At 32.3% G+C, this 14685-nt stretch overlaps 1 protein-coding gene across 1 annotated transcript in view; it reads right to left on the bottom strand.

The window, feature by feature from the left end:
* NPFR (Neuropeptide F receptor) overlaps positions 1-14685 on the bottom strand; it is a 355628-nt gene that overhangs the window by 35047 nt on the left and 305896 nt on the right. The window contains exon 4 of the mRNA XM_072535514.1: positions 9626-9868. Within this exon, the coding sequence (XP_072391615.1) occupies positions 9626-9868 (243 nt within the window). The remainder of the gene's footprint in view (positions 1-9625; positions 9869-14685) is intronic.

Raw genomic sequence — 14685 nt, 5'->3', positions numbered from 1 at the left:
TCAACATGTCAGAATTGCGTCACACTTAGTCCAAAAAAACAAAACTAAATCTGGAGAAAAAAGTCAAGCTTTGGTTTCCAATTCTTTTCGGTCAAGTTCGAAAGAATAAAAGGAACAAGATACTTTTAATTAAGATTTGTGCCGTGCATTAATCTCTTTAAATATACCGCTTTCAAAATATCCAATGAAAACTTAATTTCTTTTTTTTTTTTTAATATTGTAAATTAAATATTCCAACTGAAAGGGCTCTAAAGAAAAACCAGGTCAACTCGTTGTACTCGTCAGTAATGGATAAGTATAAAAACTAATATGAGTGACAACTACTTCTACATATATGTGTTAACGAAACCACTGATTCGTCAGGAAGATATATCGCTCATTTAATGATTGGTATTCTAAGCGTTCAGAACTTATTAAAGTCCCATTTAATTTCATACAAGCAATTAGAAAAACCCAACTCTGCAACAATATCACGTTTTGTACAAGAAGAAATATCAAATTGTTTTCCTGCAGCTGTTCCTAGCCTTAAATTATTGCTTTTTTATCCGATGCTACACCATATATGATCAAGGCAAGTCAAAATTTAAAAATATTTTAAACATAATACACGAGAATGAATAGAGTTGCGGAAGAAATTAGAAAAAAGTTTTATTTTGTAATCTCCCTCATATAAAGCATAAAAAAGTATTCCTCAAATATCCTACAAGAACTCAACTTTATAAAGAAATGCTTCCAAATATTACTCTTTTACCAGAACCCGTTCTAACACGATGATGAACATGGTTGGACGAAGCTTTTTTCTATTCAGACTATTTCGTAGATTTAAGAAATATAATTGACACTTTAACGGATGAAAGTTCCCAATCTGCTAGATGCTAAAATTAATTTTAAAAACAACGTTCTTTAGCAGCAACTTTTAGTTTGCTTTAAAAAACTATTACTCAATTAGAATTATCAAAGTTGTCCTTGGTAGACAGCATAGATTTAATAAAAGAAATTGGATCAAATTGTCAAAATGTTACAGGTGACACTGGAAAAGAAGATATTTTTCAAAAATTTGAAACAATAATTTAAAAAAACAAGAGAGACATATGTTTTCACAGACATATTGAGATAGCTGACCAACTTGTTGGTAATTTTAATTACCAAGATTGGTAATTTTAATACGTAAAAGAAATAAATATATACGGTATTTCATTTCAAAAGAAAAAAATCAATATGTTAAAGATAACGTTACAAAAACAAATTAAATGATTGCGATAAAAACATTTCAGCTAGTTTGGGAAATGTGCCTGATTTTTTAGAAAAGTAAATATTTTGATGTGAGAATTTCCAATTAAAAATTAGGGTGCCCAGGTCCAGACGGAATATACCCAGAAACGTTAAAATTAATCAGCGAAGAAAATATCGAAATATTTGTCCTTTTATTCAATCGCATTTATGATACAGGTAAAATACCCCAAGATTGGCTGGAGTCAATATTCATCCCACTACCAAAAAATCCAAACCCACAACACTGCAATGAGTTCCGTCTGATAAGCCTTATGAGTCATGCAGTAAAAGTCCTACTAAAAATCGTACATAATCGTATCTATAGAAAGTGCGAAACAATCATCGGAGACGATCAGTTTGTATTCAGAGCCGGCATGGGAACGAGAGAAGCCCTGTTCAGTTTACTAGTTCTCGCCCAAAAATGCTACGACCAACAGAAAGATATATTTATATGCTTTATAGACTTCGAAAAAGCATTTGATAGAGTAAGACACGACCTACTATTAGAATGTTTGAAAGAAGTCGGTTTAGATGGAAAAGACATCAAATTCTTAACAAACTTATACTCGAACCAAAACGCCAGAGTTAGGATCGAAGGTTCCACATCCGCAGAAGTAGAAATTAGGAGGGGAGTTAGACAAGGATGTGTTCTGTCACCTCTGCTATTTAATCTTTACTCTGAGTTTCTATTTAAAGAAGCATTGGAGGATTCCAAGGACGGAGTCAAGGTGAATGGCGTAAATATCAACAGTATCAGATACGCCAATGATACAGTGTTAATTGCGGATTCCGACTTAGGTCTACAACGACTCATCGACAAGACCAACTCGACCTGTGAGCAATTTGGTATGAAAATAAACATTAAAAAAACTAAAGTGATGTCAATCCAAAAAACCCAAAACGTACCTCAACCTTGCACAATAAATGGGCACATTTTAGAACAGGTCAATAGATTTAAGTATCTGGAATGTTGGATCGATAGCAGCCTAAATCCTGATCTAGAAATAAGATCGAGAATAGAACAGGCCAGAAAATCTTTCGAAAAAATAAAAAAACTGCTTTGTGATTCTCGAATAAAACTCGAAATTCGACTACGTTTATCAAAATGCTACGTCTGGTCGACTCTTCTATATGCAGTTGAAACGTGGACCCTTAAAACATCAACCGTAAATAAATTGGAGGCCTTTGAAATGTGGATCTACCGGAGAATACTCAAAATTTCATGGACATCGCATACCTCAAACCAAGAAGTGCTGCATAGAATAGGCAAGGAAAGAGAACTTTTTAACACGGTAAAAGTTAGAAAAACATCATACCTAGGCCACATACTGAGAAATAATAAGTACCAATATGCCCAACTCATAGTGAAAGGAAAAATCGAGGGAAAGAGAGGCCTAGGAAGGAAAAGACTATCGTGGCTCAGAAACATCCGACAATGGACAGGGCTAAATTTTGAACAGCTAATAAGAACAGCTGAAGATAGAGAAGAGTTTAAAATTGTAGTAGCCAACCTCCATTGAGGAGGGGGCACTTTAAGAAGAAGAAGAAGTGCGATGTGACATCAAAGTAAAGGGAAAAATAAACATTTTAAATAAAAAAAAATTGCAGCGTTACAAAGTGCAACTTAAAATGTTATATTGACCGGGCTATAAGCACTAAACGTATTTTACTTATGTGTTTTGTAGTTTGTAATCAAATTTAACTAAAGGAAACGAAAATAAAATTTAAGAGGAATTCATTTCATTGCAGACCGTGAAAACGAAGTTGCTCTTGTAAAGGTAGGTATTAAGTTGTACTTCAGTTCTTTAGATGTTGAGTGAAATTCGGTTTAATTGCCTACGATTTCCTGAGATTGAATATTCATTATTTAGGAGGATCGCTGACGGCATACGATTTTCATATAAATTGTTCCGAAGAACAGGACCTGTCTAAATGGTATTATTAAGCTCTTTGACTAATTAGACCTATTATTTCATATTGTTATATATGTTTTGATAATATTAACGATGTTAAGTGGTCTCATTTTTAAACAGTAATTCACTAATTTATCAAAAACTAAAAACATTTTTGGTGTTACCCTCAGGGATTTGCCACGTATTGTTGTGATCTGCTTTATGATGTTTTATTATTAATTAACACTAATTTAATTAATCCAATTATTTAATTAATTAATTCACTAATTTATGCAGAGTCATACAAATCAATTACTATTAAAAATTCTCAGGGTGCCTTTTTAATTTTACTTTAATCAGTTTACTTTATATATCTCTTCTAGTGGGTTCAGTATCTCCTAGTTGCTCATAATCGGGATAGAACAGGAAACGGAACTAACATTAAAACAACATAAATATGCACACAAATTTTTATTTATTTTCAATAAGCAATACGATGAATATTAATAAATAACTTTTGTGGGCAATTATCTTTCCCAACAAACTGCTATACTCTAAATTTAATTTTAATTACAAACTATCTATTGATCTGTTTTATAATAATATCTACTAAAAAAAATGACCATATAAAAATATAATTTATTCACAAAAAAAATAACTCTTTGAAACTTGGAATCTTAGTTCCTATGCTTATATTTGATTTTATCTTTAGAATATCTTAAAATTTTCTTTCATTCAAATTATTTGACTGACCTTTATTTTTTTACACCAATGATGTCTCCTCTCGATCAAACCACAGTTCCTTCCTTGATTGATTATGTCTGGCTACCATCAAATCTTTCCCGTTGTCAGCATCGATCCAAACCACATACCAGCAAACTACTTCTCCGAAAACACAAGCCCAAGCCTCTTTTGACCGGTACTCTTTATTCACAAATTCTCCTTTCTTTCTCAATTATATCTCGTGGACTATGCAGACTCAAAAGAGGTATTAATCTTTTCGATTTTGATCTGCTCTCAGCTTCCACCTTTTTCACTAACAAACATAAACACTGGTACTCAGATTGACTACACGAAAACACGTCTTCTCTTCTGGTCTGCCGGTAACATAATAATTATTTCAATCTCTCCCAGACAACCTTCTCAACTCTCTCATTCCCACCATTCCTTTTTAACCAATCATAAGCATTAATCTTTCCCACTTATTTTCGATTTAGAAAATTTCCAACATGATATTTAAAACAAATAAACTACTTTCACTCAAATTACTTTTCAGAAACCATTAACAATTTTGCCTTTTTCAACAAAAATAAGTTTCCAAATTCTTGTTATCTCATATCTAAATCTAATTCTTATTTACGTTCGAAAAATGCCCACCGCAAAATACAATTACAAATTTATTCCTTAATCTATAATTATACGGGTTCCATTGTCCTTTCACTATTCACTCAGTCTTTTACGGAAAAACTCGTCAGGGTCCCGTCACGGAACAATGTTTTCTCTTATTCTAACTATTACAAATAAGTACAGGGTTGTATTTTAACTTATATGCCCGCGGTATATTAAAATAATAAAAAAACTCTTTATTCTATTTCTGATCGATAAACTGATCCATAACAGTATATCTTTTTTTTTGTAATACTAATTTTTCACCCTGTTCGTCTCCTGTTTTTTGTCCACCAATTCAATTTCTGCATTGAAGTCTCCACTTATAATAGTGAAGTTATACTAATTATTATATAATAGTGAACTTACGTTTTGATCCAATGTTTTAGATAGGTGATCATAAAATTCGTCTATTTCTTCTTCATTGTGACCATAGTCGGGGAACCAATGCCCATTTTGACCATTTATTGCTAACAAGCTAATTTATCGTCAGTAGCTCTAATTTGACTAGACGCCCAACTTTTGTCCTTACAAAAATTTGGGTTTGTGGTAGCTAATAGGGTGAGCAGGGATGAAATATGTTGATTTGACGATTCTAAAAATATTTTTTTCTAACCATAAAAAATGTTTTATCAAAAGATCCTCCCTTTCCAACATGTATCGTTAACGAGGTCATGAAAAATAACTACCAACCACCTGATTTTTTTTGCAAGCAACAAGTAAGTTAATTAAACCCAGCTTGTGAGACATGTTTACCACTTAGAATTACGTTCGGGTATAACGGTTCATTGGAGCGAGGTGTATTGACTCGAATTAAAAACAGGAATCACTCCACCGCGCTTCAATGCTCCAAACCATCCCTTCCTCCCCTATAGCACTCTTATGTGCGATAGGGGCACAACTTTCAGTCAAATGCACTTTATGTGGGAGTCCTGGGTAACAGAACTCCAACATGGTACCATATCCGATTACAAATTCAGGCTAGCATTAGTCGCTTTATTCCTGTTATCTGTAATCTTCTTATGACTTGTCCGCGAAACTAAAAACCTAATATTTTTTCTATTCGATAGTTAATATTTATATAATTTAACACCCACATTGTCCTATAAATTACGTGGTACGTTATCCTGGTCCTACATTCAAAAGTTGTCAATACAAAGGGAAAACAAATCTGTTCAGCTATCTTCCAGGATGTGGCCCAAGCCTTCGATAAGTTATGGCATGCAGGTCTTATCCATAAATTGAATAGAGCACTACCGAGGCAGTATTTACAAATATTAGAGTCGTACTTAACTAAACTATTCTTCAAAATAAAGCAAACGGATACTTACACAGTGTTAAGGGAAATCAAGGCAGGAGTGCCGCAGGGAAAGGAACATTTACAGCCGAGAAAGCTGTTCTGACAGTGTGAAATAATCATAAAGAAGCTGCAAGAAATCTACAATCTTCAGTGAACAAGATCGATAATTGGACAAAAAAAAACGGGTGTGGCAGTCCAAGTGTGACTGCCGGTAGAAGTTACACTTCTATGCACGCATTCGCCGTTACAAATTTATTTGGGAGTCAGTCTGCACAATCATTACATATGTAATGCTATAGGTAAGACATAGCAGAAAGAGAAACAGAATTAATAACAACTTACTAACAATTAATAAACAACATTTGACCTATAATAGGAGTATAGTAAATGAAGGATTGAATCAATATTTTGATGAAAATGTATATTTTTATTTTCATATATGTATGAAAGGAGTTGAATGCAAATTTGTTTTACACATACTCTGCAGTAAAATTCATTGTTTATTTTATTATTCATTGTTATTAATATAAAAATACAATACAATACAAATTAAAATGCAATATTCATAAGTATTTAAAAATGACAATAATATACATAAAAAAAATACACTACAATACAGTGCAACATAATCCAATATAGTAATACAATACAAATTAAAATGCAATATTCATAAGTATTTAAAAATGACAATAATATACATAACTTTTCTACTTACGCATATGTTTAATTTATCATGTAATAATATTAATAAAAAAGTCCTCCCCGACGGCGAATCGAACCCCGGTCTCCCGCGTGACAGGCGGGGATACTGACCAGTATACTACCGAGGACATGACACAAACGTATTTCAAAATTGACAGTTCTGGCTCATACAGTGATTCACGTGATTTATTGAAATTATTATTTTGAAATACAAAAGACTAATATAATAATTATGAACATTTAATAAATAATACAAAACATATCACAAAAATAACATTAATAAATATTTTATTATATATATATATATATATATATATATTATCTTACATATGTAATGATTTCACAGATTCACTCCCATAGAAATTTCCAACGAGGAGCGCGCGTATAGAAGTATAACTTCAAAAATCAATATGTGCCAATTAAAATAAATGACGCCCAGATCCCTGTTGCACACATTACGAAGTACCTGGGTATGCGTCTTAATGGTAGACTTTGTTGAAAGGTCCATATAAAGAAAAAACCAGAGGAACTTAAACTAAAATATAAAAAATTGTATTGGTTGCTTGAATGAAACTCAAAGCTCTTAATAGATAATAAACTTTTAATCTATAAACAAATACTCAGACCAGTATGGTCGTACGGTGCTCATCTCTGAGGTTGTGCTAGTAAGAACAATATTTTAAGATACAGCGCTTTTAGAACAAAGTATTAAGAAGCAGCTTCGATGTCCCTTGGTACATTAAAAACAGCTACATTCACCGAGACTTGAAAATGGATACTATTAAAGAGATAAGAAGGAATTGTGTTAACAATCATGAGCAAAGATTGCAGCAACATGTGAATATAGAGGCTCCCAAACTCCTGGATAATATAGAGTTAGTAAGATGACTGAAGAGGGTGAAGCAATTCGAGTTGGTGTAGTGATTAGTTCAAAAGCAGAGTATAGTACGGCTTAGTGTACATAAGTGCTTCTGTAAATAATTACCATAATTTCGGGTGACTTTCCTTCGACTCGGGTGACTCACTTTCGAAGTTTAAATGTAGATTTCAGTATTCTGAATATATAAAAATATGTTTCTTTATTTATTTGTATTTGAGCTTTTGACTACTTTTTTACAAAAATTACACTAAAACACAAAGAAGCGCTTACTTTATTACAAAAAAATAAATGTGGTGTGCAAAGTCACCTGCTAGTATCGGGTGACTTTGTCTCAATCTACATTTTACATTTATTCTCTGTGATTATTATTGTTTAGACTAAAGTCACCCTACAAGATGAATCAGAAACAAACATTTTGTTAGATATAAGAAATATTTATTTAAATTTCAAACAAAAAAAAACTAAAACTAACATGAAACTCTACATAGGGCCCTAGGTTCACAAAAAAACATAATTTCTTAACAATAAATAAACAACAAAACGATTTACAAGCTTTTTTTTAAATCTGGAAAGAAATATTGGTTATGTCCAAGTTCCAATGGCACTGTGAAATCAATATTACCCAAGTGGTAGGATTTTCTTACGGCGACTTCGGGCCATTATCATAAACTTCTTTCACCCAGTACCATTACTTGCACCCAATCGTAACAGTTATTACTACCCCTTACAAATCCATCGAATTTTAATGAAAAGCTGTCCAACTAGTCGGATACAATTACGAATTCTCCAACTCGAATAGAAAACTCTTGTAGATCTGCATTATTTCTATAGCTCTCATTAGCTCATTATATCATTATAGCTCTCAAAATTTTGTATTTTATTGAAACGATTTGTTGTTTTTTTACCATCTTATGTTTAGTTCATTCACTAGAGACAGCTGCAGCAATGGTCGCTTATTCAGAGATTTCTTGATCTAGGCTACTGCCAATAGAACTTCTTTATTAAGGTCTCCGAGGACGTCATTTTGTAGTCTTTCTCTATTTCACAAATCTGATTATTGGCTTGATTGCTCGCCTGTTCAGTTTTCTTTCCAATGTTTCGTTTTGCTGCGATTCCAGGTTTCGTTTTTTATTTTTTTAGTACCATTTTCTTTTACTGGCTTCTTCTTAGCCACTTTTTTTGCAACTGCAGCATCTTGTTGGATTTAAAATCTTCAGCACAGATACTTTTTTTGCTGAAATTTCCATTTTTCTTTTTCTTTTAACAACTCCATCAGCTGTGGACTATAATCCCCTTTTTTCTGCAAGAAAATTTAAAGCAGCGGCACTTTCTCTCGAAGTTACTTGCGCAGCATCAGTTTTGTAGTTTGTTAATAAATCCTGCCGTTGTTAAAAGGCTAAATTCAAATTTAAAATCAGCATTTACTTACTTTAATTTAATATAGAATCAACGAATGACCAAAATCCGACAACCAACAAACTATGCCAAAGTCACCCGAAAACCGTTAAATTCTGTAGCACCTTCCAAATAATACCCGACCTTCTTAGTGTCTATGTTTAGACTGAAATAATGCTGCACGGCGGTTAAGAATTCTCAGATTTTCAATACGCAACTATGTAATTAATCTTAATCTTCGAGGTATTATTGGTTGCCAACCAATTTTTCCGCGATAAAAAATCTAATGTGAAATTGCTATATTTTAGTTCGTTTTTTTTTTCTTAATATAAGAAGTACTTATTGCCGTATATTTTAATTTATTAAAATTTTCCTATAGTTCATATGGTAATGATGGTGCGGTATAATGAAATTTACTTGATAACATATTGTACAAACGCCCAAAAAATATTACTAAAATATCTTTCTCCCAAAATGGCCCAAAGTCACCCTGGTGGGCCAAAGTCACCCGAAATTACGGTACTGTAAGTAAGAAAGACCCTGTAGAAACATTATTAAATGTAACTATAGTTTTAAGATTTATTAGTATTAATTTAAGACTCAATAGAACTGCTCATTGATATTTCTAATCAGATTGCAATGTAGAAGACACCTCTTAAGGGGTGTTTTAACAAAAAAAAATTAATGGATATTGTCATTATTATGATTATTATGATGTCAGATAACAAAAAGAAGCTAATATTAATTAAAAAAGTAAAGATAACTCTCTTTTATTATTTAAATTTAAATTTAAATTACCTGATATCTATCCAGCGCTATCGCAGTAATGGAGATGGTAGAAACGTAAGTACTTGTTGCTTGGAGTATACCAATTATCTTGCATACAAACAGATTGTTTCCGAGAGGGAAGTATTTCGTCAAAATTTCCATAAGAGTAAGGGGCATTGTAATAGCGCACAAGAGAAGATCCGCTACTGCTAAGTTTACTATAAACATATTTCTCGGAGTTCTCATGGCTGGTTTTCGAACTACGGCTACAATCTGAAAAACAAATATGGATATCAGACTAAACAGAGATTTTAAAACTGTTAAAATTATAGCAAATATTAAAACATTTGTAACAAAAGCATTTCCGGAGATAGTTATTTTCAGAGATCGTCGAGAGGGAGATATTAATTTAGAAGATCCGCGATGTGCTGATTACTACAGGATTATTAACCCTTAACTTGATAATGTGTATTAAAAGAACCTTTTAAGGCTTATCTTTTTTAGGATTATTTGTAAAATAAAGATAAAAATGCTATGTGCGTTTTAGTACATATTGTGTACTCCAGACTAAGTAACATTGTTGTATAATTTTGCTATATAACTACTACGAAATATTTGTTTAAAACATAGTCACATCCATACTTAAGTTCAGTCGAGATAGATTCTCAAAACCAACTACTTGCAGCAACGGTGTGCATAATTTTTATTAACAAGAGTATTACCAAAGAGTCAATATGGTGGAACTCATTTATTGGAAGATCTGAAACAATTTCGATTCCATCGATTACTGAATAATAATCAGGGGAAGCCTCAAAAACGTCTATAGATTATACAGTACAGATTTCGATAACCTGCTAAGTTTAATTGTCCCGAAATTCGTAAGAATGACACAAGATTAAGAGATGCAATCCATTACTGAACATCTAGCAATAACTTTGGGATTTTTGCTAACTGGGGATTCATTCCGAAGCTTGATGTATTTTAATAAATATTAAATATATATAAATTAACATTATTGTTCCTGAAGTTTTTCGATGTAATTATACAGGGTGATCAAAACAAATGTATCAACACTAGATAACCTCAAAGTAAAAGATATTCCTTAACACTTTCATTGCCGACGACACACGCCGTGCGCCATCGGCTATTGTCGTCACAGGCTCTCGTCGCATAATATGGTGTGCCGTTGAGACTACATTATAATGCACAGCCTAGGTTTGGCGTGATTGGTTGGTGGGTGGGTCCCAATTTAAAAATTGGCGGGTTTCATGTTTATTAAAATGGCAATTGAAGTATCTCTCTTAGGTTATTAATTTAACTTAGAAAAATTATAATAATGTTATATTTAGTTTATCGTTTGGGACTCTGAAATATTTTCAGCCCGAAAATAACTTAGACGTATTTTGCTTATTTTCTCTTTTAGGAACTTCGAAAATATTTCGAATATTTTATTTCTTTTTCAGGTTAAAAATAACTTTTAGATTATTTTTCTGATATTTATATACTGTTTTGGGACTTTGAAACATTTTTACTATAAAAATAACTTAGGATTATTTATACTTTTCAGGTCATTTTCGACTTAGGAAATTTTTACTACGAAATTTGTGAATAACTTTTTATTTGTTTATATTTTCTTGCATGTCTTTGTTGATTAGTCCCGGAGGCACTACGACAGACACAAATTTCGCATTTTCAGGAAAATCTGACAATTTTAAATAACTTTTGTTTCCCGAAATTTTTGGGACTTTTCACTTTTTTTCAAATTTTACTTTTTTTTTGCTTTTTGCATTAATTAGTCTTAGGTGTCATAACTAACGACCTCCTTTTACAGATTCTTATTTCTAAGACTAATTAACACTTTATTTTCAGATTCTTTTTTTTTTGCTTTTTGCATTAATTAGTCTTAGGTGTCATAACTAACGACCTTCTTTTACAGATTCTTAGTTTTAAGACTAATTAACACTTTATTTTCAGATTCTTAGTATTAAGATATCTAACCCCTTTCTTTGCAGATTCTTAGTTATAATACTAATCAACTTTTATTGCAGATTCTTACTTGTAATAAACATTTAATTGTATTTTAATAAAGGTATTTTTCCCGCTAGCTAGGGTTCATATATAACCTATATGTCCACGGACCGTGATCCCTACATGCTCCGGTCCAACATAGCTATGGATAGTGCGACTGGACCACCTTCCCTCATTCCCGAGGGTCAAATCCAGCGACAATTAGTAATATATGTAGTAAAATTTCATAAAATATATGTATAAATGCTTAGTTTAGGCCTGAATTTTAAAGCTGTGTTAAGTAATGATGTTATAATGATGTTATATTTGTAGGCTTTTATATTAGAATTGTATTTTTAAATCGGAATGTACTGGGCCCTAGGCGAGGTTTAGAGGGGTTTTCCTTCGCCATTGCACCAATAACGCCCCCCCTCCTTTGATTTCCCAGATTTTTAATAAAGAATAAAGACATTTTAAACATAGCTGTTTAGTGTTTTATTTGGTTTGCAATAGTTATTTCCAGTAAACCTCTCCTTCATTTTGTTGACAATGACAATTTTTCATAGTACTCGATTCACAATATATCTTTTTATTATCCTACATTTGTGGCGAAATCTAACATAATTCAGTGTTCTAAAAAATGAAAATGGATAAATGTCAATTTTGATTTATGCAAAGAGGCAGGTCTACATCAGCAATTTTTATTATAAAACAGCTAATTTAACAATTTAGAGTGAAAGAGATAGACTTGCACATAGTATTATTAATCTTGAGAAAGCACATGATGAAGTTATCAGAAACCTACTATGGCAGAGATTTGGTAGGAAAGGAGTGCCGGCTGAATATGTGAGTGGAGTATGAGCAAGTAACAACTATAATAGTGTTATAACTACTATATATAGTTAGAATAACTATTATAGTGTTAGAACGATACAATTGTAGGTGAAACTGGCCAATTTTGTCTGAAAATAGGGCTTCATCCGGGTTTCGCCTATATTTATTCTCATTTGTGCTGGATTAGATAACAACTGAACCTCCTTGGTATAGAGTAGCGGAGACAGGTCCTTAATGAAAAATGATTAAAATTAAGTTGGATACAAACAAAATATTTAGAATATTCTTTTAAAGATGATATTTCAAGTCCAGATAGAGTAGTTGGCTTGAATAGACAAGAACTCACAAAAGATGATAATTTTCGGCTTTTAGGATCGGTATTACCGTTTTATTTATCATACTTCAATTAAAGGTAAAGGAAAGAGGCAAATTGAATGATGTGTGATAAAAAAGGTACCAAGGAAACTAAAAGGTAATTGTATAGGACTGCTTTTAGACCAGCTATGATGTATGGTACTGAATGTAGGGCGGTAACAAATAGGATGAACAGAATTTGCATGTTTCTGAAAAATCATAATCTTAGAGAAAAAGCGGAGAGGTAATTAGTCCCTGGAAGAGAACAGAAAAGTTTACAGGAAAATAATTAGAGAAGCCGATCCCACATAGAGAAAGCTAACGAGAATAATAATGTTAATGAATGTTCTAGAAATAAAAATAATAAGAAGAACCTCTAAATCTTAATAAAAAAAATTACTTAATCAAAAAAATTAAAACAATATCTATATATCTAATAAAAAAAAGCATTACTAGCATATCAAAATAAAAAAAACACAAGTCAGAATTTAATTGGACCTACATAATCTCAAAAGAAAAAATAATTACATTTCTAATAAAACTGTAATAGCCAGCTTAATCCTCAAATGTGAATATCATCCGCTTTGTACCAATACCACAGTATATTGCTACTCTTTATATTGCTAATAAATTCTTTAGCGATATACTGTGTCACAACACCTCAATTGTCATTTTAATAAACATGAAACCCGCCAATTTTTAAATTGGGACCCACCCACCAACCAATCACGCCAAACCTAGGCTGTGCATTATAATGTAGTCTCGAGAGCATAGGCGACTTTCCTCATCCTCAAGTAAGTAGTATGGATCTGGCCTTCGTTAGAGTCAGTTTTGTTTTCGTTGGCCGTTCAGATATAGTCTAAAATATATACGTGCATTAGCGATTTCGGAATTTTGTAATTGTTATATAGTTATGGATCGTAACGTTGCAGGATCGTCTAGTTCGAAGCATGCACGTACAGAACGAGATGTGACGATCCCATTGTCGAATAAATACCTTCAAGAATGAGTAGATTCATTGTGGAAAAGTTCAGAGGAAGATTCAGTAGTTTTATCAGATTCTGGTATTGTGAATGATCCTGATAATGTTTTTAGCGACAATGATGATGATATGCTTCAAACAAGATTATTTCCAGACTGGAATAATACTCTTAATTTAAAAACAATCGATTTCATTGGAATACCTGGCTTTGGTGTACCACCGCCTGTTAGTAATAATCCATACGATTTTTTCAGTTTGCTTGTAACTGATAAATTGCTAAAATACATTGTAGATCAAACGAATATTTATGCAGAGGAATTATTTTAGGTCATTTTACTTTCAAAAAATCCAGAATAACCGAGTGGAAATCACTTTCCGTAGCAGAGTTGAAGATTTTTTTTTGACATGTGGTTCCAAATGGAAAAAGAACAACTTAATCGGCTACAAAACTACTAGAAAAAAGATGAAATGTTTGCTTTCCTGGTTTACAAAAATACGTGAGCAGAAATATATTATTCATAATCATTATGAGGTGTCTTCACTTTTCAACAAATGCACATCATGAGGGAGATCCTGGTTATGGTGATCGTTTACATAAAATAAGAAATCTTCAATATTATTTCAATAAACGAATGGATGAAATTTATTACCCTGGAAAATCGTTATCCTTAGATGAGTTCATGATGCTGTGGCCAGGAAAACAGTCTTTTCGCCAATTGTTAAAAGGTAAACGACACAAGTTCGGTATAAAATTGAACGTATTAGCTGAAAAAGATGGTATGGTGTTGCGATGCAATGTATACGGTGGTGCACAAGGTGAAACTGGTGGTACAGGTTATACTGAAAAAGTGGTGTTGTCACTAATAAAAGGTTTCGAGAACAAAGGACATTCTTTACGTATGGACAACTTTTA

The sequence above is a fragment of the Diabrotica undecimpunctata genome, chromosome 6, assembly GCF_040954645.1.
Source record: "Diabrotica undecimpunctata isolate CICGRU chromosome 6, icDiaUnde3, whole genome shotgun sequence".
Lineage (NCBI taxonomy): Eukaryota > Metazoa > Arthropoda > Insecta > Coleoptera > Chrysomelidae > Diabrotica > Diabrotica undecimpunctata.
This window is presented reverse-complemented; position numbering and strand designations above follow the sequence as displayed.